We start from the raw sequence: 24296 nt of genomic DNA, 5'->3' as shown, positions 1-24296 counted from the left end.
TGGGAAAAATGGTAAAAAAATTATAACATCGATTTTCACTGCGAAATCAGTGTTAGAAGTTGCACAGGCTAAATCATATTTAAGTATGTAAATATACAATTTTCAGTAATAAAGATACCTAGGTATATGAAAAGTCTTAGGTACTACCGTTGCTTACTACCATGAGAAAGGTACACTAGGTATTTGTTATATTATATACCTTACATTACTTACATACTTACCTACATATGATAGGTAGTTTTAAAATAGAAATTTATTACAACCCCGAAAAAACGTCATAAATCACATACTAAAAATCATCATGTTCGAATTTTTCACAATTTTTCCGACAGTTCGTCTTAAAACGAATGTAATTTTTAGGGTTCCGTAGCCAAATGGCAAACAACGGAACCCGTATGGATTCGTCATGTCTGTCTTGTCTGTCCGTCCGTATGTCACAGCCACTTTTTTCCGAAACTATAAGAACACTGTTGAAACTTGGTAAGTAGATGTATTCTGTGAACCGCATTAAGATTTTCACACAAAAATAGAAAAAAAAAACAATAAATTTTGGGGGTTCCCCATACTTAGAACTGAAACTCAAAAAAATTTTTTTTTCATCAAACCCATACGTGTGGGGTATCTATGGATAGGTCTTCAAAAATGATAAAGAAATAACATATAGAAACACATAGATTTTATATAATTATGAATAAAATTCGAAGTTTTTCTTGTGTAGGGTGCATTCTACACTCTGCATTTAAGGGTTAAACGGATGTACCTATACCTGCAGGCTTTACGCTCCCTCTTATCACACTTTCTTTCTAGTAACACGACGGTTGGTCAAACTATAATAATCTAATGGCAATCACGACAAGAAGGATGGCACTTCTTCCGTTGGACGCGACACCGGCAGCCGCCGCTCGTGTCGCCGCGGCCGCCCGGGCCCCAGCGCGGGCCGCGCGTGGCCCAGCAGATCTCCGTCTTGCAGGCCGTACACTTGATCCAGTCGCACCCCAATAGCTTTGTTATAATAACACTGCATTCTGGGCACTGCATGGCTTCTCCGCGCGACAGCAACTTATCGAGGTATGTTTTGGTCTTTTCGTCAGATTTTTGCTTAGCGCGATACTCTTCGCAAGTTTCATTCTCGTGAATCGCCTGTAAGAAAATGAAGAACTACTTACTTTGCTGTAGTGTAGTCCAGTTCTACCTTTACCTAGAGGGTAAATCTTTCAATTACTAACCACTAATTTTGTATACCTATGTTGGATCAAAAAGAATAAGAGTGAATAGAAAGTTACTGTCATGGTAAAAAAGTTTATGGCGCCATCGCTCGAAAAGATTGTCCATACCTTTGGCCTACTCTCGGGTAGATGGCGTTAATTTCAATATTTAACAAATTAATAAATTAAATTAAGTAATAAGGGTCAAAGTCAAATGGCGTTCTAACAGTTTTAATCTTTTGTTAAAAGATGGCAGTGAATTTACTGTGGCTACTAGAGATGCACCGGATATCCGGTTACTATCCGGTATCCGGGCTATCCGGCCGGTTTTTTAGTATCCGGCCGGATACCAGATAGTGACCTACTATCCGGCCGGATACCGGATAGTAAAATTAACACATTTTGGGGTAAAAAATGGAATCTAAAAAACAGTCACGGTCATAATGCTAACGACACAGTAGATAGAAATAAATACGTAACCAATGTCACACAATACACTTATTTGTTTACACAAAAATACGCGCGCGCACTTGGAACTATAAACGAAATTACTACGTAATGACATGATAAAACTCGTTACGATCCTAAAAATGTGTCCGCGCGAACGTTCACTAGGAAACAGGTCGAAACCTGCACGACGCGCACCTGCAAAACTCAAAATATAGGTATAGTTCCGCCGGCCGAATATCCGGCGGATACCGGATATTCGGCCAGTGTCCAGGCCGGATATCCGGTATCCGGCCAAACAACTATCCGTTGCATCTCTAGTGGCTACATAATTTACTTTGACAATCCGCCTCTATTTCAAATTATCTTTGGTTGAATAATACAGATCTAAATGATTACCTACGGAATGTAGCTACCTAATTTGAAGCTCTGAATAAGATTGAGAGTGATAGAATTATGACCTCATAGTCCTCATACATTTAAAATTACTTTGGTTGATGGATAGTATTCATTGTCTATAAAATGGTTAACAATAGGTACGAATAATTTAAAAGGTTTAAAATACCTGACATGTAACGCAGTTTATAACATCGCAAACAGGGCAGAGAAACCTTGTAACATCTGGATCGCACATCGCCCACCCCTGGCAGTCGGCGGTTCGACAATGGAATGCGTTTCGAGCGCCGCTCTCCGCCGCAGACAGGCCTTTCGCCAGCCATCGCTCATATTCCTCTGGAGATACGAGTGCGCGGATTTCCCGCTCCTCCAGAAACCCAAGGCAGCCCATGGTGGGGCATGATACTACTGGCTCCTCGGAGTGCTTCACGACGTCTGAGAGGCACTCCTTGCAAAACGCGTGAACGCATTCTCTAAGAACCGCCCCTTGACCAGGTTGATAATTGTCCATACACACTCCACACTCTATTTCTTCAGCATTTAAAACCAGCGCGTGCTGCTCTAAAAGGACTAACTCGGCATACACATCGCTTGCCCCATTTTCCACATTTCCTTGGATTACATTCTGATTTATGTCTTCGACATACTTGTCAGTTGCCTTAATTTCCTCGTTTATTTGGTTTAAGTCTGGATTTGCTTGTGTATCTTTATATGTCGTGTTATTTGGAGCTACTGACGACGATTCTAGACGCGAAACTGCGGGCATCACATCTTCCCCGTTTGATTGGTTCACATTACAGTTTTTGTCTTCACTTATAATCTCTAATATCTCTATATATATGGTACCATTTGAAGCTGCCGAGGACGTACCCGCGAGCGAATCTGTGTGGCTGATTGATTCTAGAAAGAAAAAAAAACATAAAAATATACCATCAAACTTTACGTAAAACTGAGTATGGTTCCCGAAGCGGATACAAATCTATCGGATACCTATTTGATTTTAAGCAAAAGTAATTTATTTCTACTAAAAGTAATAGCAGCAGTATTGCTTATGAAACACTACAGTGACTAAAGAGAGAAAACGTAATCCAAGGCTTTGACAAAACAATTGTTGTGTCTAGATAGGTAATGTGTCTTTGTTTGACCTTACGCCAGGCAAAGACTGTGAATACCTGTGATGTAGAACGTAGAAGGTAGGCTCGTGATCAAGTCTAGCTACCTAATTGATAACAACATAAATTAATATATCTGGGTACAGTCGAGTTCATAAAGATGTAGGTATATATTTTTTCAAATTATTGCAATGGAATTATGGTGAAGAATTGTACACTTACATAATATTTATGAACTCGATACGACACCAGACGGTCTAGCATGAGTTGCGTTCTCGCGCGCGACTCCATACATCAAGAGCGACTTCAAGTAGGTATGGACTCGCGCGCGAGAACGCAACTTATGCTGGACCGCCAGGTAGTAGAACTAGTCTAGTCCTATTTTATTTTAACAACTTTAACACCCTATGTGGAAAAGTATTGCAGTGAACACTTTTACTAAAACTCTTGATTACACAAAGTTCACCACAAATGCGTTTAAAACAAAATGATAAAATGACTCACCTGGCTGACGTCGGGTTCCCGCGGCAGGTTGTGGACCACAGCACACACAGTCTGGCATACTGGTATTCACGTGGCTCTGTGCACTGGCCGAGCTACCGGGTCCTAGCCTCGAGAGGGCGCTGGCACTGGCACTCGCCTTCGGGCACTCAATGGCATTGTGACCTCCCTCCCCGCAGCGATAACAAATCTCAGGCATCACATCCATTGGCGTACTGGACGTTGCCGTAGCTGTCTTTGGTTTCGTGCTCTTACGCTTCCTGGCCGGCCGTTCAATAGAAATAGTACTTTTAACTAGTTTTAGTTTAAGTATATTTTCATCCGGATTTGGTTGTAATTCATAACAGATCTCGGGCGCAATGTCCACAGGCTTACTTGACGTTGCAGCAGCTTTCTTAGTTTTCGTACTATTGCGTTTTCTTGCAGGGCGTTGAATAGGAACTCGTTTAACTCGTTTCTCCGGGGTCAGATCATTATTTTCATCGGGAATTGGTTGTAGTTTATGTTTCAAATAAGAAAACCCTGACAACTCCTGCACAAGTTTCTCGCGTGTCGTTATATCCGTCATATGAGCCATCCTCTGTACTCTGCTGTCGAATCGGGAAATGTGAGCTAGCACAAAAGAAATTGCAATTTGTTCTGGTGTTAAATCCTTCCATCTTGTTAGAAATGAGTTCACCATGCGGCTGGCGTAAGCTGCGTAGGATTCTTCTTCCTTAGGGCGGCTGTTGTTGATACTTATCATTGTTGCGGCGCATGTATTCTCGGAGTCGTAACACGCGAGAAAATTAAATTTAAATTCGCCCCAGGTCATGCCCTCATATGTCACCTGGGATAGCCAGGATGATGCGCTGCCCTTTAATGATTTGCTCAGTGCAATGATGAGGGCACGGCTTTGAAGCGGGTATTGACCGAGGCAAATGTCAACCTCTTTGCACCATGCCACCGCGTCTGCTCCCTCTTCTTCGGGATTAAATTCGGGCAATGTGATGGACAATGTAGACTCTGGTTCTCTGCCAACATTAGGCGGCGGTTCATTTATCATACGAATTAATTCAATCATCTGGGCGTTTTGAGTTTGCATCAATAGTTGGCATTGTTCGTTTGATCTATTAATCGCATCGTCCGAAGCCCTAGAGTACCCCACTGCTGAAGTCGAGTCTTCAACTTGGGCGTCGTGCGCTTGTGGCAGCTCTTCGGCCTTATCACCGATGGTGTCCTGTGCCATAATGCTACCTAGACAAAAATAAAATTAAACTTTCATTTTCAAACGACTTCATTGGTCTATAATATAATTTTTCTACTCGTCGACTGTAATTTTTGAATTAAGATTTCGTATACCAAACTGCAATTGGGTACTTTTATTGTATGGGCTCCCCACTCAACTATAATATTCACTACGATACGGTTTAGTCAACTATAATGAAATTAACCAATCACATGTAACTATATAGCTCAAATGAATTATTTTAGGTTGTATAGTAGAAACAATTGCTTCATAAGTCAGAAACGCGCATGTGACACCCTTAATATAGCAACATCCATAGACTACCAAAACCACTTAGCGTTGCTTGTTAGTCTCCATAGGCTACGATGGCCAAAATCGAGAAAAAAACTGTCTAAAAATTGAATTTAGCGCGGAGCAAGTAGCAGGGCCTCATGAGTTACGAGAAGGTGTCGTTGACCAACCCGCCGTGGGGAGCAGGGCGCGGCGGCCGGGTCGCGGTAATAACATATACTAATCTATGGGGTCGCGTACGAGTATGAAGGTATCGCGGCTGCTCTACTTTGGTTTGTTTACCTGTATGATTCTACTAGTTTAGTATTATTTTTGTTGGCGCGTAGAAAAAGTATTGTATACAATAGTGATATAACCAAGCTTTTCAATCTCGTCCCTTACTTAGGCAACTCAGCAAGCTTCGTTGCCTAAACACGGTACTCGAACATGAACAAATTAAAATTAAAACTAAGAAAATAAAATTGTGATTTCACAACACATTGATTTCCTCGTGTTTACACTCGACTTTCACACTTTTCTAACTCAAGGGTTGAGCAGAGAATGGGTTAAAGCCGATAAACGTGTATGTGTGTGTGAGAAACCGGCGAGCCATTATATTTTAGGTACCCCTTGCGCCGAATGACGGCCCCTACTACCTGAAGGAACTGTAATATATGATAAAGTAAAGTAAAATTTTATTTTTGAAATCAGGCAATTACATATGTATCAATTTTGTGGTTCACATTAGGCTAAGCCTGTCCCGTGACTCCACGTTTACGCAGAGCCATTATTATAAATATGTAGTTTAGGTACATTAAATTTATATAGAACAGTTACAGTTTATACATTACATTTTTAAACTTATATTTATCTAGTGCAAATAATTAACAAGTTCGCTTAAGATGTAATTTCAGAATTAATTAGATTAAAAGTTGCAGGTACATTTTTAATTGACAGAGTAACAATTATTTACTATTATTATTATTTTACTAGGAAGCAAGTTCATGCATTACACCAGAGGCGTATTTACAAATTTGGCGCCCCGGGCCATTTTGATTTGCCGCCCCCCTTCATCAATGACGATAAAGTATTTTATTTTAGGAAGTCATCTACTTTACGAATAAGACCTGTGTATTGTAATGTACCTGATTATGCAAATAAATAAATGAATGAATGAATGGAAAAAGCCTGCAACAAGTACCTTTGGGGTGTGAAATAAAAATTTGATTATCAATGTGGAACCGGTACAAAAAGTTGCAGTTTGTCATGTAGATTATAGTGATTATATCAAGTTTCAAAATAAACACTACTTTTAGCCCTCTACCCAGCCGCTAAAGAAATTAATAAAGGTAAATTTTCATCAATTATTTAAATATAGCTGGTCAACCAAATCTTGACAGTAAAAAAAGGCGCGAAATTCAAATGTTCTATGGGACGATATCCCTTCGCGCCTACATATTTCAAATTTACCGCCTTTTTCTACTGTCAAGATCTGGTTGACCAAGTATAAGTATACTATTTCACTAATATGTGTACATTTTATTGAAATTATATAATACTTAATAAGCGTATAATAAGTTATTACCAAAATTTTTGTGCCTTTTTCAACATTTATGAAATAATAAAATTTCAAACTTTCATATTAAACAGCAATTTCATGCAAAACAAGGAAAATGATAAAGTGTAAAAAAAAATAGAAGTTATTTTTTTTAGACGTTCTTGTGGCAAAGTAACGGTGTTATTAATTACGAAAAGTATCATTTTACTGCAAAAAATGGGTTATTTATATGTTTAAATGAGCGTCAAATTTTGCCCTTCGGCGTCGCTTACGCCCTTTTTGTGTCATGTTCACACGTATGTTAGGCATATACTTACTTTTACTAGTAGTATTTTTATTATCTTATCACGTTCAAAATAGTTTTCATGGTTCTGTAATTAGTTGTAAACTCCAATTTGTGCACAGTATCCGGGTTAAAGGGCCTTTTCCATAAAACCTCGATTTACGTGGTGTTACCGTGTCATAAAAATATACGTTATAAACAAAAATAAGTATAGGAATCGAGTATATCTGTAACAAAAAGATGTTATTTAATGAATAAAACTTGTTATTTAAAAAATAAGCATAAATTAAATTAATTAAAAATATACATATATTGCTAAATATAATCGAATAGTAGAGCCAGTAGAGGGCTAAAAGTATATACCAATATTTAATTTTATTTTTTTTCCCTTAAATAATAAAAAATTAGACATCCTTTTAGAGGGGTTCCATTGCTATATTCAAGAATTTTGGATTTCGCTCCACCCTAATTTACATTGTTTTCCTATGTACAAATTGGTTGACAAAATCATCAATGACGCTGTCGTAATTTAAAACGTTTGTCAGCTCAGCTTCTATATTAAGAAGAGCTAAGCTATTCAGGCGCTCTTCGCTGATAGGGCCCGGCCACATGTCAGCGGTGCGACGCCGCCGCCGCCGCGCGGCGCCGCAAACCGCTCTGCGGCGTCGCCCGCCGCACCGCAAAATTTAGCGGTGCCGCCCGGCGGCGCCTCAAAGCGGTGCGCGGCGCCGCGCGCGGTGCCGCCGAGCGGCGTGCGTCGCCGCGTGCGATGCCGCGCTGCATAGTAAAGAATAAAATATCGACTACCAGTGTTTGATCAGACATGAATCCCTTCACACGTGTTCTGGTCTTGCTGTTGTCGAGGTGATATTTTGCTTAAAAGTTCTTCAAAACACGGCACAGACATTCGAAAGTAGTTATAAAATTTATTTTCAGTCATCTTCAACGCCTCGTATTTTCTTTTCAAATGATTTCCATCTTCATTCATTATACGAAGATATGGGTTCACCTAATTTTTTCTTTTCAATTGTTTTTTATTTCTACGCCTTCTTAACAACAGCAAGAGCAGAACACGTGTGATAGCGCTGGCGGTACACCGAGAAATTCAGTAAAATGCTGCAAATGATGTTAAAGCTATGAAAATCGGTACGATTGATCTTTAGGACATTTGAAACAATTTGACCCGAAGCACCAACAAATAAAAAAAAATTGTATGGAATTTATAATAAAAAATATAGGTAGCTAAGTTTGATTATAAAAGGCGCCCAGAAAAAGCCGCAAGGGGGCGGCTTCGCCGCCCCCCTGCGGCCTGCCGCCCCGGGCCATGGCCCCCTTGGCCCAAGGGTAAATACGCCCCTGCATTACACATAGTATTTTATTTAATTATTTGTGTGTGTGTGTGTGATTGAACTACGATAGGATTTTCAGGATGCTTTCAGCTTCTTTTTGTTCAATGTCGAGTAGCCATTTCCTCAGCAAAGTTTTTGCGTCTCGAATACACTTTTCTTTGATTTCGCACCTTTTTAAGACAGCATTGTACAAATAGGGATGTGCAAAGTCGGCGAAACGGCGGGCAAAAGCACTTTGGCTAGAAGCAGTATGCACTTTAGATATGACAGTTCCTCTGATTCTCTCAAATTTTTACACTATTTTTGGCCCGAAAAAATTACGTAGGTACCTATAGTGTAAATAGTGTCTGTCAAACCACCCCCCCCCCCCCCCCCCCGAAGCCCTCAAGTAATTAATGGCCGCCCCCTTCCTTAGAACTCTAAAAACCCTAAATATGAACTGTAATATTTTTAGTAGAGATGCCCCGAATAGTGGTTTTGGCCGAATACAGAATATTCGGCCTCTCTCTCGGCCGAATACCGAATATTCCGCATGACATGCGAACATTTTGAGTCACAATTATTATGAAAACTGATCGCTAACAAAGCTCAACGTTAGATGACGTTAGCTAAGATTAGAGTAAAAAAAAACAGACTCATGATAAAAATAAAATGTTTTTTAATCAACAAATGCTCAAAAATGGGTCTTCGTATTTAACAACTTTCCAAGAACACATTCTAAGTTTTTGGTTATTTTTATTGTGCAATTTTTCTTTTTAAGTAGGTGCAACAGATATTCGGTATTCGGCCGAATAGTAGGCAACATTCGGCCGAATACCGAATATTCGGCAAAGTGGCCGAATACCGAATAGTTGCCGAATATTCGTGGCATCTCTAATTTTTAGTAACACATCGGTGGCAAACGAGCATACGGCCCGGCAGCAGTCACCGTAGCCTATGGACGCCGGCAAACCCAGGTGTGTTACATGTGCGTTGCCGACTTTTTAAAAACCTGTACCACAGAATAAATAATAGTACTAGGTAGGATGAATCTTCTCTCTAACAAAACGCGTCTATTACGACAAATATGACCGCTAGGTGGCGCAAGCGCGAGCAGACGTCCGTTCCGTAGAGGCTGGCGTCCACTAAACTCGCCGAGGCGAATCGAATCGGCGAGTCTAGTGGACGCCAGCCTTAGCGGTGCGCGGCAACTACTATGGCTAGACACCAAATTTGGTGTGGGCCGCATGTACTTGTAGGTACTTGTAGCAACGCGACGAAATCGCGGAGTGAGCCACGCCTGCCTGTACACTCGTTTTTTGACCCTTGGGAAAACGTCGGAAGGGAGCTCATTCCACAGCCGGGGCGTCCGCGGGAGTAAATTCCGCTAAAACCGCACAGTATGCGTCCATTTAGGTCCTAGGGTATGAGGATGAATACCCTGCCGATGGCGAGCGGTGCGGAAAACGGTCGTCGGCATCATGTTAAACAATTCCTCAGAGCACAGCCCATTGTACAAGCGATAGAACACACACAAGGAGGAAAGGCCTCTCCTCAGACTTAAAGGTTCAATACCGCGCGCCTTTGGACTGATTCGAACGGTCCAAGCTGGGGAGCACCTCGCAGAGCTCGCGGGGCCCGTGGGTACAGAGCTTCTTAGCGCTTCCGATCCATTTCCTCTCCTTCCACATTAGTTGCCTTCCCCGGCTAGTCAGAATGCGTTGGTAAATGCATTAGTAAATATTTAAAAAAAATATGGAATTTCAATGATAACTAAGAAAGATTGCCTTCAAGTGGTTGTGAAATTACTGCCCTGCAGAGTTAGCTTGGTCTAGCTCTGTCTTTTATTAAAATGACTCGTAATATATGTTTTACTGGATTTGAAGGAATCTAAAAAATGGCTTAACCAATCACACTACAGAAAATATCGGATTTATAATGTAATAAAAAACTTTTGTAGTGAATCTCGAGTGTCAAACATTAAGGTTTTTTTTCCTAGAAAACAATAAATGTTAAAATTTAGTACACACTCCTCTCTCTTTCCTAAATAATTCCTATTCTTATGTTTAGTATAATTATACCTAAATTTTATTTCTGGTAACTCGTGATGATCATGACCCCCGCGATACAGGCCATGCCTAGTGCGGGGTTCACTGTAACGTTTCTGCTAAACGTTTATTATAAATAAAAATATTGTTATTGTTAATTTTATAAAGGAACCCCTGGGACCAGACAATGACCACCTAATATAATAATGGTCACTCACTATACTCGGCTCCACAGCTTCAGCTTGCTGGTCGCCCTCTAACCTCTAATTCGGTTTTGGGTGACCTTGAGGTTTTGGGTGACCTTGAGGATAGTGGTGTGGTATACAAATTAATATAAATTGATAAAACAGCAATTGGCTTGTCTTGTCCGAGCACTCTTGGCATTTGTCCTGGGAAACTACTTCTTTGTGGCAGTGGCACACAATAACAATTAATAAGACAACAAAGAAACAAAACATGCAGCTGGGATTTTTATCTCTTCTTATCTACATAATGAAAATAAACATTATCAAAAAATCCGTAAACCGCCATCGGCATGTACAACTATCCTGTCGTTTGCATTCAAAAGTGTAAAAGAGAAGGTGCTTTGCTAGCTCGTCTCGAAAATTCTGAAACAGTGTAGGTAGTCGATATGTAAGATTTTGCACGGCGTTAAAATAGAGGCTAAAGTTTCAGTGTTAACATGAGTCATTAATTTAATCCCACATAAATAAAATTGTCAAATGCTGATAAACAGTCTAAAAGTTAAACGTAACTTTTATAAATCTAATCTTAACTTACATTTATTTAAGCAAGAATAAATTTCAATCTGCCTAAACTGAACTTACTTTGCTGGTCACTGGATTCGACGACTGAGAAATAAATATATGCCCATATTATTGGTTCAAAATGACCCAACCCAAACCAAACAAAATGAAAAACGTAACACAATTCAAAACATCAAAACATAGGAAAACGGAAAACACAAAAAATATGTCATTCAACTGTCATTTGTCAACCTTTTTTTTCTACAAAGAACAAACTTAAGTTGCGACTATTGTGCCAAATTGAAGGTGTCGAGATTGTGCACGACTTGCACGAGTGAGGAGGGGGCTCGACGTGCTTAAGCCTCCCATTCACACTTCTACCTTGTAGTCCGCCTCGTTGGGTAGGATTGTGTATGGGGGTTGCGGACTACGAGCCGTCCTACCGTTTAGCCGTTTGTAGGATGGCTCGTAGTCCGCAACCCCCATACACAATTCTACCCAACGAGGCGGACTACAAGGTAGGAGTGTGAATGGGGGGCTTTACGCGCTCGAGGCGAGCCAAGCGACGAGCCGCAATCCGAGCAAATGAAGCCGAGCCACGAGTCGCGAATGTAAACGGCCTAGATATAGTTGGTCAAACCAATTTGTCAGTAAATAGGAACAAAAAATCTATACTCATCCTTTTCTTTTGGGTGCTAGTACTAGTGTAAGACAAAGAGTATGATTCGCTCTGTCTATGTTTGAAATGAGACAGTTCTTTGACCCACTATATTCAACACTCAAGTCCGCACTTTCGGCCAACGCTTAATTCATAACATGGAACGTTTCATAAGAAACGTCAGGTAACTGTCAAACGTCAAACAAGTGTCACATCATAGCGATGTGACGAGTCCACTTTTTTTCAATTCGAATCATTCGAATTGATTCGGCCGCTGATTCGAATTTAAAATCGAGTTGACTCGACTCGACGATTCGCGTGGTTCGCGACAAGGTCACAGGCACAGGCGCGGAGCGAGTTGAGACGGCGAGTTACGCGGCAGTTGTTGTAAAAAGAACCTTCAGGGCACGGAATTAAGGTTTATTTTTGAATGGCCATACTAGCAGTGAACTCGAGTTGGGATACTTGGAATGGCGAATCAAGCGGCAGTTGTTGTAAAATGAACCTTCGGGTCACGGAATTAAGGTTTATTTTTGAATGGTCATAGTACCAACTCGAGTTGAGACGGCGAATCGAGCGGCAGTTGTTGTAAAAAGAGCCTTCGGGCTACAGTATTAAGGTTTATTTTTGAATGGCCTTAGTAGCAGTGTGATAGCGTTGACTCGGCTCGGCGAGTTGTTCGCCGAGTTAGCTATTGGTCGAGTTGATTCGAATTGCCCATAGTCTTGATTCGAATTAACTCATCTGTAGGCTGATTCGAATTATTCGAATCAGATAACTCGACTCGCCCATCGCTATCACATCATACACTCCGTCACTATTTACACTTGCACTGTATGGTACGAAAGAAAAAAAACCGCGTATGAAATGTAATGTGTTACAAAACGAATTTCTCCACGTAAAGTATCAATAAGTTATTTTGAAAATGCAGGCGTTTACAACAAAGTCTTTCTCTAGTTTAATTAGAGCGCGACTTACCGAATTCTTCCCTCGTCAACATTATGGTTATAATTTTTAAACATTTATTTTTTACACTTTATTGAAATTGAAATTGAAATCGTTTATTTCAGGCATATAACCCATAGTGTTAGTACAAAATATACAATTTAACTACCTATGTCTATGTTAGTGTACAATATGTAAAAGAATAAATACCTAAAACTACTTAATACTATTTATTTTGATGATGCGTTGGGTTCGTGCAACTGATTCCAACGCCTCATCAGCTTTATATTTCTTTCAAGACGTTAATAATCCAATTTAGATTAAACTGTGAATAGATAATTTAAAAATGAATTTGCACAGTTTGAAAAATAGTCGAATTTCTATCTACCTATGATCATTTGAAATGACACATTGTATAATTATGTGATGATGCGACATTACAGTGACCCGCAAGAGGTTTTACCGCAACACTGGCATCGTCCAGAGCGACAGTAAGTGGGAGGTGACGCTGGACCACCGGCGGTTGAAGACGCCGAACGGCCACATGCTGTCGGTGAGCAGCGAGCCGCTGGCGCGCGCCGTCGCCGCCGAGTGGGACGCGCAGGTCGAACACATCACACAGCCCACCATGCATCTGGTAAAGAGTGCTTTGCATTATGATATACATATGAGTCTACTTACTGAGTTATTTATAAACTTAAAAATTATGGAATTGTATTGATAAAGCTTAATCCTACAGTATTAATGATTTTTGAATGTAGATCGAGAGTCTCCTCCTCCTATCATAACACTTTACAAGCCTCAATTAGTTAATTTATATTTAACCCTTACTTACAACTACATAAGTGAAAATGAGGCTTGTAGTGTGTTTATGAAAAACGCCATAAATAATTACTCTTGTTCTTTATTTCAGACAGCTTTGTGCAATACAGCCATAGACAACCCTGGGAAGTTGGCTTCACATGACATTGCTAGTTATTTACTTGACTTTCTACCTACAGACACACTCCTATTTCATTCAGAGGTAAAGTCATTTTGTGTATAATTTTTACTAAAAAAGAAAAGATTGGCACATTCACCGCTGAGCTACAGTCGTAGTGCTATGTTGTAGCTGGTAACATGTGTTTCCAGTATGTAGCGGAAATGCTTTGTAGAGCCAAAACAATAATGTGCAATGCTAGCCCTGAATGGGTTAAATAACAACTTAAATTAACAAGATTGAAGATACCAACTAATAGTGCAGTGCCAAGTACTGGTACATTAAATCATACTTACCTACTTAAAATATTTTGTACACTATTTTTAAATTTAAATTCTTACCAAGTGAATATTTTAGTATGTAATCTATCTGTTTCAAAAAAATCCTAAGTGTTCTCTCTCTGTCTCTCTATTTTATTTATTTATATAGCCCTTTATTCCATAACAGACGATCTGTGCGTCTTCTGACCTCCTCCTGATAGGCCTTCTCCAACGGCTTCCATTGCATTTGGTCAGTTGCAACTGTCTCTCTCTATTACTACTATACTTAAATTATAATATTTTCAATAGATTTCCAGCTACTATAATAAATACTTTTCATGTAATTTTATAGGAAGAAGAGGAATTAAGAGCACTGCAAGCAGAAAAATGGACACCAGTACTAGAATGGTTCCAAAAGAGATTCAATGTTACCCAAGAGACATCCAAGGACTTGGCACTCCCTCCTGTGGCTACGGAGACCCGGGCAGTGCTGGCACGATACTTCCTGTCATTTGACTTCCCTGCACTTAATGGTATATCTTTGTTTACTTTTGCTGATGATGATGAGGACTAAGCCATGGCTGAGGAGATTTTCCTCTTATGAAACATTACACACATCTATGTAATTAGACTAACTAGAAAAAAAAAAACATTATAATTTTGGCAACTACTATTATAATTTTGTGTAAAAGAGCCTCTGAGAGCCACTTGCAGAAACAGTGTTTGTATACTTTGAATTTAAAATTACTGTACAGTTAGCAGATAAACGGATTTTAAAAGCCTTATTTTATTGAAAGACAAAAATTGTTTCTTGTGTTTTATCACTTCCTAGGTTCCTAACCTTGAACTAAAATTACGTACCTATAGATATTTTAAGTAAGTTATTTCATAGAAACTATCGAGTTGAATTGTTAAAATATTGTTGCAGCAATGAATTTCGGCGTAGAAGCCCTGAAGTCCCCCATACTGATGATAGCGTGCGTGGAGCGTCACCTGGAGCCGAAAGAAGCAGTGTTGCTGTGCCGTCTCGAGGAAGAGTACCAGGTCAGTGTTTCATTACGAGAAATTCTAGTAGCAGAAAATTATTGAAATAAAAATTGGTGAAGTTTTTAACAGGTGCTTACTTAATTTGGTTTAACTTAATTTCGCAGAGCTTATGTACTTATATTAGTATGCATTTTTTGGGTTCCTTGAGATAATAAAACAGTCTAGATTCAACTGTGACAGTTTAATTGCACAGTCAATAAACAACATACAACATCCTCGTATTGCCAAATCTCTAATATCTTTATAATTAGGTAATCAATATCAAAATTCGGGCTTGAACGCGTCTACGCGTGTCAAGGGTCGATAGGAACCGTCCCACGACACCGCCCGCGCGCCGGCGCTGGCGCAGCACTTAGGATTAGATGACGTTATCAGGGTTGACCCGTGGTTTGTGCAGCGGTTTCCCGACATAAGTATAAGCTAATAAAAGTAATAAACATCACAAGCGGGGCATACCTTTACCCCTACACTCGACATTATTCTTATCCATTTCTCAGTCCGATAAAAAGTAGTATCGTTTGCAGCTGTCTCGGTGGGGTCGAGTTCCCTGGGCGCACGAGCTGAGCCAAGCGGAGCTGACGGCGCGCGTGGCGGCCGCGCTGCTGGCGGTCGCGGGCGCGGGCGAGGCGCACTCCGCGCGCGCCAAGGCCGCGCCGCCGGAGACCGCCTAGCCCTGCCCTGCCCTGCCCTGGCCTGCCCGGCCCTGCCCTGCCCTGCCCTGCCCTGCCCTGGCCTGCCCGGCCCTGTCCTGCCCTGCCCTGCCCTGCCCTGGCCTGCCGCACACGCTCACCACCAAAATGCTCAAAGTCAAGCACTGTTCTTCAAAATAGGTTGCTTAGCTGCCGTTTCATAAGAGGTTTCGTTTCTAGCACATCATTTCTAGTGAAAAAGCTATATAACTTGGTTTATTTTATGTAAGTAGGTAATACCGTATTCGTACTGTAAATATGAGGCCAGACCTGTCCTGGGTCCTGGACCAAGGGTTGTGTACAGATGTGTGAAAAATATAAATACTTGTTACCTACTTATGATTTATACTTGTTTTTATGATTTATACTACGTTTGTGACGTTGGTACCGTTGAGATACGTATTTTATTTTCAGGGGGTATGTCCATAGTCGCCTCCACCATAATGCGTGTAAACAATTAACGAAATTAGAATCATTTACGCACGCGAGTCCGAATCTTGTTTGAGTCAAGAAATCCGTTTTTAGTATTAATTTTTTTTTCGTTAGCATAATTATGGTTTTTAGTAGGACCTACAAAATCATAACCAATCAGAAAACGGCGCTGTCGACATGTCCACATTTTATGAAATATCCAATAAACACTCTTAAAATTAGTGTTTAACAATACGCACGAAAACTTGCTTTTTGGCATTAAGTCCGCCATTTTAGTCGAGTGTGCTCAGAGCATAAAAAGGTCAACTACGGCGTTGCGTGAGCAAGAGATTTCCTTTGGCACCCAAGGATGGATTTAAGAAGTGGAGCCACCGAGATTTTTGATGTAAACTTTTAGGGAGGGGAGGGGGTTCTCAAATTTATCTTGTTATCTATATTATTTAAGCCGACCCTACACTCGACTATTTGTAAATTTTTCATTGTTTGTACAATATAGTTTAAATAAATAAAACTAGTCATTCAAATGTTACCTTTTTTAGGGTTCGTAAATTCGGTTAATCAGTGTATGTATGTACTAATGAACCGAGAATAGATTTTTTATGAGATACCTATCTAAGTATATATTTTTTTACGTGTTTCGATTCTGTCAATTGCATTTTTTCTAGATTAATTTATTTTTCGATTACTTTCATTCGAGACACTTGAATACTCGAGGTATGAATTTCTACATGTGTAAAAAATCGGCCAAGTGCGTGTCGGACCACGCATAATGGAGGGTTTCGTACTTTCATTCATACGATACAAAAAGCCGTAGGTGGGTACAGTGAGCTGCGAAATCGCATGAAGAAATTATTAATGAATTCATTGATAAAGTCGCCATGCACTTTTGCGGCTGATGGTTTAAGCAAAAGAGCGTATCTTCGCGGCACTTATGGCGTTTTAATTAAGATCAGTTTTTAGGGTTCCGTACCCAAAGGGTAAAAACGGGACCCTATTACTAAGACTCTGCTGTCCGTCCGTCTGTCTGTCACCAGGCTGTATCTCACGAACCGTGATATTAGCTAGACAGTTGAAATTTTCACAGATGATGTATTTCTGTTGCCGCTATAACAACAAATACTAAAAACAGAATAAAATAAAGATTTAAGTGGGGCTCCCATACAACAAACGTGATTTTTGACCGAAGTTAAGCAACGTCGGGCGGGGTCAGTACTTGGATGGGTGACCGTTTTTTTGCTTGTTTTGCTCTATTTTTTGTTGATGGTGCGGAACCCTCCGTGCGCGAGTCCGACTCGCACTTGGCCGGTTTTTTTTTAATAAATCTTTAATGGCTTAACCGAATATATTCAAAACCATTTTAGTGCAAAGTATGAATAAAGGTGAGCTGTATTATCTAGGAAAAAATCAAGTTTTTTGCTTGTTCGGTTCAAATGTTAGAGGGGGGGGGGGGGGCACACAATAGAAGCGATTTTACTGTAGAAACGATTATTTATTTCCAAAAGCAGGTATTCCTTAATCAAAAAACTTTGTTAGCAACCTTAATGTTATTTTTAAAGACCTATCTAATGATGTGCCGCATGTTGATTAAAAAAAAAAACAACGGCTTGCACTCCGGGAGTGCCGACAGAAGTGAAAACTCAATGACATCTTACGTCTTATGGTCACGTGATCGTCTTACGCTGTCACGAGTTTAACATTTTTTCCCCACCTCAAAAAGTGCACAGCGCCGCTAAAGAAGTTTTCATATCGTTTCATCGCAATAAAATTCAATCCAATCTAACTCGTAATCATGTATTAAACAGTAGCTTGACCGCTTTATTTAAACTATCCCCTACGTCGAATAAAAATCGGCAGGAAGCCAAATTTAAGTGAGGTCGGGGCGCAGAAGAATGAAATGAAAATAGCAAAAACACTTGCGAAGTTCCGCTAAATATAGCTGACCGCGTGCTATCGACGCTTACCGCCGCGCAGGCTCAGCGGACCAGTTTAACTGCGATCGCGACATCCGTAGTCGTTATGCGTAATCAAAGAGCGCGCTTATAGTGGTTAACGTAAGCCACCTAACTAGCTACGTTCTTTAAGCGTGTATAATAACGTCCCTGGGCGGGCGGCGGCGAGAGCCAGTGCAGCGGTAGCGCGCGCGCCACGCTTTGTTCAAAGCTACGAGCTTTCCAACCTCTTTGTGACAAACTTTACTCTTTGAAGCTTACGTACTTTGAATCAAAATATCAAACGAAACGGAACTACTAAAGGGATGGAAGTGATAAAGTGAATTTCAAGCATTTCCTTTATAAGGTTAGACGCGATGTGTGAAAACGGGGCTAATATGTTCTAGTTTCGAAGTTTGCCTATTTACATCCGTGCATCATTCTTCGGCTCGTCGGTAAGTGTTATATCTTCCTGCTACAAAAATAAAACGCTCATGTTATTATTTCAACACTTGCTTATTGATGATAGCATTTCTATTGTGTTAATAATACGTACTTATACCTTCCTAATATGTTCCCTAAAATATTGATTTCATTAAAACTATTTTAAAATGAATTATTAGATAATTTAAACGGAAGGCCAGGAATTTATCACAACTCAGAATATGGGGATACGTTAACTTATTTCTTGTTTTGTATGCAAAACAATGCAATGCAATGCAATGTTTTGTATAATATGTTATAAGTACCTATGCTATGCATGATATACGTATACTTATTCATTAATAGTATGCCTCTACTAGATATACCTACCTACTCGTACTTAATGCTTATAAATTATTTAATTTCAAACAGATCGATTAACTTTACATATTTGTTTATTAATAATTTCACGATTGTCATTTGAAAATATGTGTATCGTATTGTTTTTCAGCGGTGTGATGAGCGGCGCGGCATCGGAGGCGGAGGCCGGGCGCGCGCGGCCGCTGTCGGGCGGGCTGTGGTCGCTCATCTCGTGGCTGCGCCGCGACGACTCGGGCGCCTCCAGCGACAGCCTCTCCAGCGTCGGCTCCGACCGCACCGTCGCCAGCTTCGCCTTCCTCGCGCCCGACCGCTACCGCCGCCCCGCCGCCCCCGTGCTGCTGCGTCCGCCCGGCCCCCCGACCGACTCCTACAAGAGGCGCCTCCGCGACAGGAACTCCTGGCTGCAGCACGACCGCGATCTCACTCTCCACCGCAAGTACGGACTCTTTAGAGGAGAGAACGGTTACGACGCCTTTAGCCTACCCCCGGCGCGTAAAGCTGCGGAGACCGACCGGGAGGAGAGGGAGCGCCGAGCCGCGAGCTTGTGCCTGCAGCGGCGCGCGGCGCACGTGCCCGGCAAGCGACGCGCGCCGGCGCCGCCCGCCCGCGCCGCCTCGCTCGGCCGCTCCCGCAAGCGGCCCGCGCCGCAGCCTCCGAGACGGCCGCTCGGCGAGCTCGGCGGGAACGTTCCGATACCCGAGGAACCGTTTCTAGTCCGAACGGATCTAGTCGATCCCGCTTTGCGGAGAACCGAAAGCATGGATTGCGAACCGGAAAAATATATTAAGAAAGAAATTAAAGATTCTAAACCGCGAACGGAAAAGAGTTTCTTTAAACAGATTTTTGAGGGCAGAAAGAGGAATTCGGCCGTCGACCCCGTTCCTGAAAGGATCCTGCCCAGTATAAGTGAGCTGGACAAGCAGGCTGCTGAAATAATAGAATCGTGTAAATTAAAAGCTATAGATCGAAGTAATGAGAAGGCCGCGGGGACCTCCAGAGAACTGGTGACCCCGTCCAGAGGGGATATGTGGTTCTGCACGAGGTGTCTTCGAAAATATAATGATTCTGTCGTAACTTGTGGATATTGCATAACCGAACAGAAAATGCAATTAAACAAAAATTACAGTGATCGTCGTTTAGCGAATAGAGCTTCTAATCACTATACACAAACAGAATTGGCAAATGTAGCCTCGACGAGTGGCGTAAACGTAGTCGAAGAAAAACAAAAGTTAAAAGAAATGCTTAAAGAGATTAAGGACTCCTTACCTAAGAGACCCAAGCACGAGGTAAATGACAATAAAAATAATAATCATGATACCCAAGAAAAAGAAATTAGCAAGTCCCCTGTTGTAGAGGCTCCCACTCTTAGAATAGGCACCAAAATATACGAAGAAGAAAAAGTAATACAGAATGCCGACAGTAAATCAGTAAATATCAAAGCAGGCAGTAGAACTAACGAAGTAAAGGTCGTTACCAACAGCACACCGACATCAGCCACGGAAACAGCTGTAGTGACACAACCAATAGTGTTACAACATGTACCTTCCAGGGATATAGTAAAATTAGAATATTTTAAAATTCCGGAATCCAAGCAAGGCAACTTAAGTATGAATTCGCCTACTGCCTCCGACAAGAAAAATATTATTACTAGTTCACATTCAATCACAAAAAACTTGATTATTCCTGAAAGTAAATGTAAGATTAACAGTGATTCTTCCACATCTGGCAGTGCCCCTTCGAACGTACCATTAAAATTATCCTCATTACTAAATTCAAGTCCAATAATTGAAAAACAATTACAAACAAAACCATACGACTTACAATCTGGAACCCAGGTTCAAAGATCTAGTAACCAAACAACAACAACAGCACACGAAGCAAAAGCCTTAGTTGCTCCTAAGTTAGCAGCAGATACAATCTTAAATCAGCATTTACCAGACCAACGTCTAAGGGATGTAAACACTGCGAAAACGTCAACTTCAGCGCTAAAAGCTGCAACAGCATCTCAAGAGCAAACAACACAAAAACCACTAAAAGCAACCAGTACAACGCAAACTTCTTCGAATGGAGTTTTTGATATTGATGCGAAGTCTAAACGACACACAACAATCATAAAAGACCACAACAATTTAAAAGCTGATGCAGAAAGAAATAATGTGTCACCAAAACTTCCCACAAAGTCAGCTTCTTTTGGAATCTCTTCATCTGGACCCCACACAAGTACAGTTTCTTCAGCTCCTGGCCCATCTGTAGATGGTAAACAAATGAACACAGACAATATCGGTATTATCGGTAATCAGCAGCAGAAATCACACTTTCAAAATGCGCCATGCAAAGTAACCGGTGAAATAAGGGATAATCCACGAATATCAGATAGTCGTCAACATAATCCGGCTTTGAAAGTTATTCCTTTTGATCTTCATTCAAGAAGAAGAGATTTAATCAACCAACTTGAACAATCCATCGCTAAAGGAGACGAAAGAGCGGCTGCGGATGCCGCTGCAAAGCTAGCTCAATTAAGACTATCCTGTTCTGTATTGTCATTCTCGTCACAAATTGTTGGTGCACCATCTACATCACTAAGTGATCCAGTAAAGAAAACCAATGACATCGTCTCTAACAAGGCACAGATGGAAGACACGACACAAACAAATGGTCCTAAGATATCAAATACCACGTCACCTAATAATGTTGCAGCGTCACCAAGTAAAACTCCGATTGAAAAGAAACCGGCCACTATACAGCCCAAATCTGGAGAATTGGAAAAGAAAAATAAACCAGTCAATAACGAACGCCAAAAAATAAACGAAGCCTCAACGTCTAATAAAAACGATGCAGCCGGAAATGATAACGTTTCGTAAGTTATTTTATACCTGCTTTTGCAATCCTGTAATGATAAGGTACCTAGATAATTAAATATAGTAGATACTCTTATTTCATTAATCAGGATAGAAGTATGGATTGAAGATAGAGAAGCGGCTAGGGGGCCTATAAAGATGAATATGCCCCGGGTATCCGTAATGGGCGATTTGCGGCGTCAAGCGAACGCGTCATTCGGTCTGGCGGCCCACTTACAACGGTGGATCGTGGGAAGGACTCTCTGCACGGACGACAACACGCCCCTCAACACGCTGGCTGGCCCGAACTTTGATGCGCCCTTTTATCTCTGCTTGGTGGAGCCAGGTTAGCAAATACAATTAGATTATTTTGCCATGTTTTCATAACTTCCTCGGTTGATTTTCAAGGATTTTACTTTTCCCTTGCAGATACAAATAAGCCAACTGCTTTGCGCCCGGGATCTTCCAATAATAAAACAGAGGATAAGAATCAGAACGTAGACCAACCAAATGGAGAAAACAAGGCAACTGATGTATACGCCGAATTAGTCCTTCTGGAGCGACGCGCTGTTGTTCCCAATGCTGAAGTGTTCGAGTGTGGAGTTTGTATGGAGAATTACCAACCTGGCGAAGGCGCGGTTCTACGAGAATGCGTGCACACGTTCTGCATGGAGTGTCTCTCAGACGTCGTGAAGCACTCCGAGGAACCTGCAGTTTCATGTCCTGCCATGGGCTGCCTTGGGTTTCTGCAGGAACGGGAAATTCGCGCTCTCGTATCTCCGGAGGAATATGAACGGTGGTTGGCGAGAGGACTGGCTGCCGCGGAGAGCGGCACTCGAAACGCATTCCACTGTCGAACCGCCGACTGCCAGGGGTGGGCGCTGTGTGAGCCGGGCGTTACGAGGTTCCCCTGCCCTGTTTGCAAGCGGACAAACTGCGTTTCATGTCAGGTATAAGTAACTGTTTTAACAAACCATAATCACAGATTATATAATAGTTTTTACGAACAGATACTTATCTCTCAAAGAAAACTCAAATACCTACCGTTTTAATACCTACACAAAAATACAATGGAGTGACCTTCAACGCACCGCTCCCCGCACTGCGCGCACCGGCACAACGCTAGGGTTGCCGACGCTTAGAAATGATTTTGCAAATAAATACCTACTTAAACTATAGATTCTATAGAATTCTTAGGTAGGTACAAATATAAGTTTTAATTGTAAAAATAGCATTAAACTTGCCATTATAAAAGCATTACCTAAAATAACTATGAGCAAGATAAGTTGCAATAAGTATGCGTTTTATTCTGACGAGTGACAGCGAAACATTTTAAAAGGTCATATCTCCCTGCAGTAACCGCAGTGTTTACGCTGTTTTATAAATCGCGCAATGAATGAATACCACCTACTTACGTAGCTTGCAACTATCGTAAAAATAATAACAATTGGTATACGAGTAAGTACTTATATTGAGAATGTCTACTTACTTTTCCTATCTATCAGAAGAGCAGAAACAATTTTTTTATTCGTTTTGTTGTTTCTGCATCCATCCACACTACAAGCTGTGTTATTTTATTCGTGATGAAGACATTTCTCTTCTCGCATACTTTTGGCATATTCGAGCGCGCGGCGACGCGACGTGCGTGCGTGAGCGTGCTTGGCAACCAACTGGCTAGCTTTTCTACCGTGAACGGGAACGGATTCGTAGGTATAAATCCGAGCTCGCGCGGAGAGTTCCATAGGCCTGCCATAATAAAATACAGTTATTAAATTTTAACAGGCATTATTGAAGTTCAATATCGATCGAGATCGATAATAACAGATTAACGGAGGTGCTTACTACTGGATCTTCGTATTTAAATTAAAAACATGTAGTTTCAGTAGTATAGGTTATGTAGGTAGGTACAATATTAATGATTTTACCCGAAAATTTTCATAAACTGAAACAGTTAACAACTGTGAGTGTGCTCACATTATTTTTTCCTTATTTCCAGGCCATTCACGAGGGGGACTCGTGTGAACAGTATCGCGCAAAGCAGCAAGCCGCCGAAGCGACCAACCGGGCCCCTGCAGAAACCGACGAAGGAACCAGGGCATTCCTCGACACTCTGATATCGCGCGGGGAAGCTCTCGAGTGTCCGGAGTGCAGTGCAATTATAACGAAGAAATGGGGTTGCGATTGGATCAAATGTTCGGCCTGCAAGACGGAGATCTGCTGGGTGACGCGCGGCCCGCGCTGGGGCCCGGGCGGCCGCGGCGACACGAGCGGCGGCTGCCGGTGCGGCGTCGACGGCAAGCGGTGCCATCCTTCCTGTGGCTATTGTCATTAACTAATCTAATACTTATTCATGTTTACGTATCATTTCTGAATATCATTGTCAATTTATCTGTAATAAAAATATTATTATTCTAAATTACGTTTTTCTCTCCTGTAGTCACATTTCGTCACGAGTTTCGTATAAATTATAAACTAAATTAGATGTCATATTATGTTATATGGCTCATATACAGAAAATACATATAATGTAATATGTAGAAAAACCGGCCAAGTGCGAGACGGACTCGCGCACGAAGGGTTCCGTACCATTATGCA

General features: G+C 41.2%; 3 protein-coding genes across 3 annotated transcripts; 2 read left to right on the top strand and 1 right to left on the bottom strand.

The window, feature by feature from the left end:
• Positions 1-767: 767 nt before the first annotated feature.
• LOC134648234 (uncharacterized) lies at positions 768-11323 on the bottom strand. Its single transcript, XM_063502720.1, has 4 exons — positions 11204-11323; positions 3665-4897; positions 2218-2948; positions 768-1140 (listed from the first exon to the last, which is right to left on the bottom strand). Exons 2-4 carry the CDS (start codon positions 4887-4889, stop codon positions 838-840), a joined length of 2259 nt encoding a protein of 752 aa, XP_063358790.1. The 5' UTR covers positions 4890-4897; positions 11204-11323; the 3' UTR covers positions 768-837.
• Positions 11324-12651: 1328 nt separating this feature from the next.
• On the top strand, positions 12652-15687 carry LOC134648445 (ATP synthase mitochondrial F1 complex assembly factor 2). Its single transcript, XM_063502966.1, has 6 exons — positions 12652-12784; positions 13169-13362; positions 13639-13749; positions 14317-14497; positions 14893-15008; positions 15536-15687. The coding sequence occupies exons 1-6, from the start codon at positions 12706-12708 to the stop codon at positions 15680-15682; spliced, it is 828 nt and encodes a 275-aa protein (XP_063359036.1). The 5' UTR covers positions 12652-12705; the 3' UTR covers positions 15683-15687.
• Positions 15688-18383: 2696 nt separating this feature from the next.
• LOC134648233 (uncharacterized) lies at positions 18384-24033 on the top strand. The gene is made up of 5 exons (XM_063502719.1): positions 18384-18515; positions 18995-21721; positions 21812-22047; positions 22131-22651; positions 23698-24033. Exons 2-5 carry the CDS (start codon positions 19002-19004, stop codon positions 24031-24033), a joined length of 3813 nt encoding a protein of 1270 aa, XP_063358789.1. The 5' UTR covers positions 18384-18515; positions 18995-19001.
• Positions 24034-24296: the final 263 nt, after the last annotated feature.

The sequence above is a fragment of the Cydia amplana genome, chromosome 5, assembly GCF_948474715.1.
Source record: "Cydia amplana chromosome 5, ilCydAmpl1.1, whole genome shotgun sequence".
In the NCBI taxonomy this organism is placed as follows: domain Eukaryota; kingdom Metazoa; phylum Arthropoda; class Insecta; order Lepidoptera; family Tortricidae; genus Cydia; species Cydia amplana.
Note: the sequence above shows the minus strand (reverse complement) of the source record. Positions and strands in the feature narration are given on the sequence as shown.

Coding starts and splice junctions, on each gene's coding strand:
- LOC134648234 (XM_063502720.1), bottom strand. CDS start 4,889: ATGGCACAGGACACCATCGGTGATAAGGCCGAAGAGCTGCCACAAGCG. Junction 2,949..3,664: donor GGGAACCCGACGTCAGCCAG/GTGAGTCATTTT, acceptor TTTTCTTTCTAG/AATCAATCAGCCACACAGAT. Junction 1,141..2,217: donor TAAACTGCGTTACATGTCAG/GTATTTTAAACC, acceptor ATTTTCTTACAG/GCGATTCACGAGAATGAAAC.
- LOC134648445 (XM_063502966.1), top strand. CDS start 12,706: ATGCAGGCGTTTACAACAAAGTCTTTCTCTAGTTTAATTAGAGCGCGA. Junction 13,750..14,316: donor CACTCCTATTTCATTCAGAG/GTAAAGTCATTT, acceptor GTAATTTTATAG/GAAGAAGAGGAATTAAGAGC. Junction 14,498..14,892: donor TGACTTCCCTGCACTTAATG/GTATATCTTTGT, acceptor ATATTGTTGCAG/CAATGAATTTCGGCGTAGAA.
- LOC134648233 (XM_063502719.1), top strand. CDS start 19,002: ATGAGCGGCGCGGCATCGGAGGCGGAGGCCGGGCGCGCGCGGCCGCTG. Junction 22,048..22,130: donor TCTCTGCTTGGTGGAGCCAG/GTTAGCAAATAC, acceptor TTTCCCTTGCAG/ATACAAATAAGCCAACTGCT. Junction 22,652..23,697: donor CAAACTGCGTTTCATGTCAG/GTATAAGTAACT, acceptor CCTTATTTCCAG/GCCATTCACGAGGGGGACTC.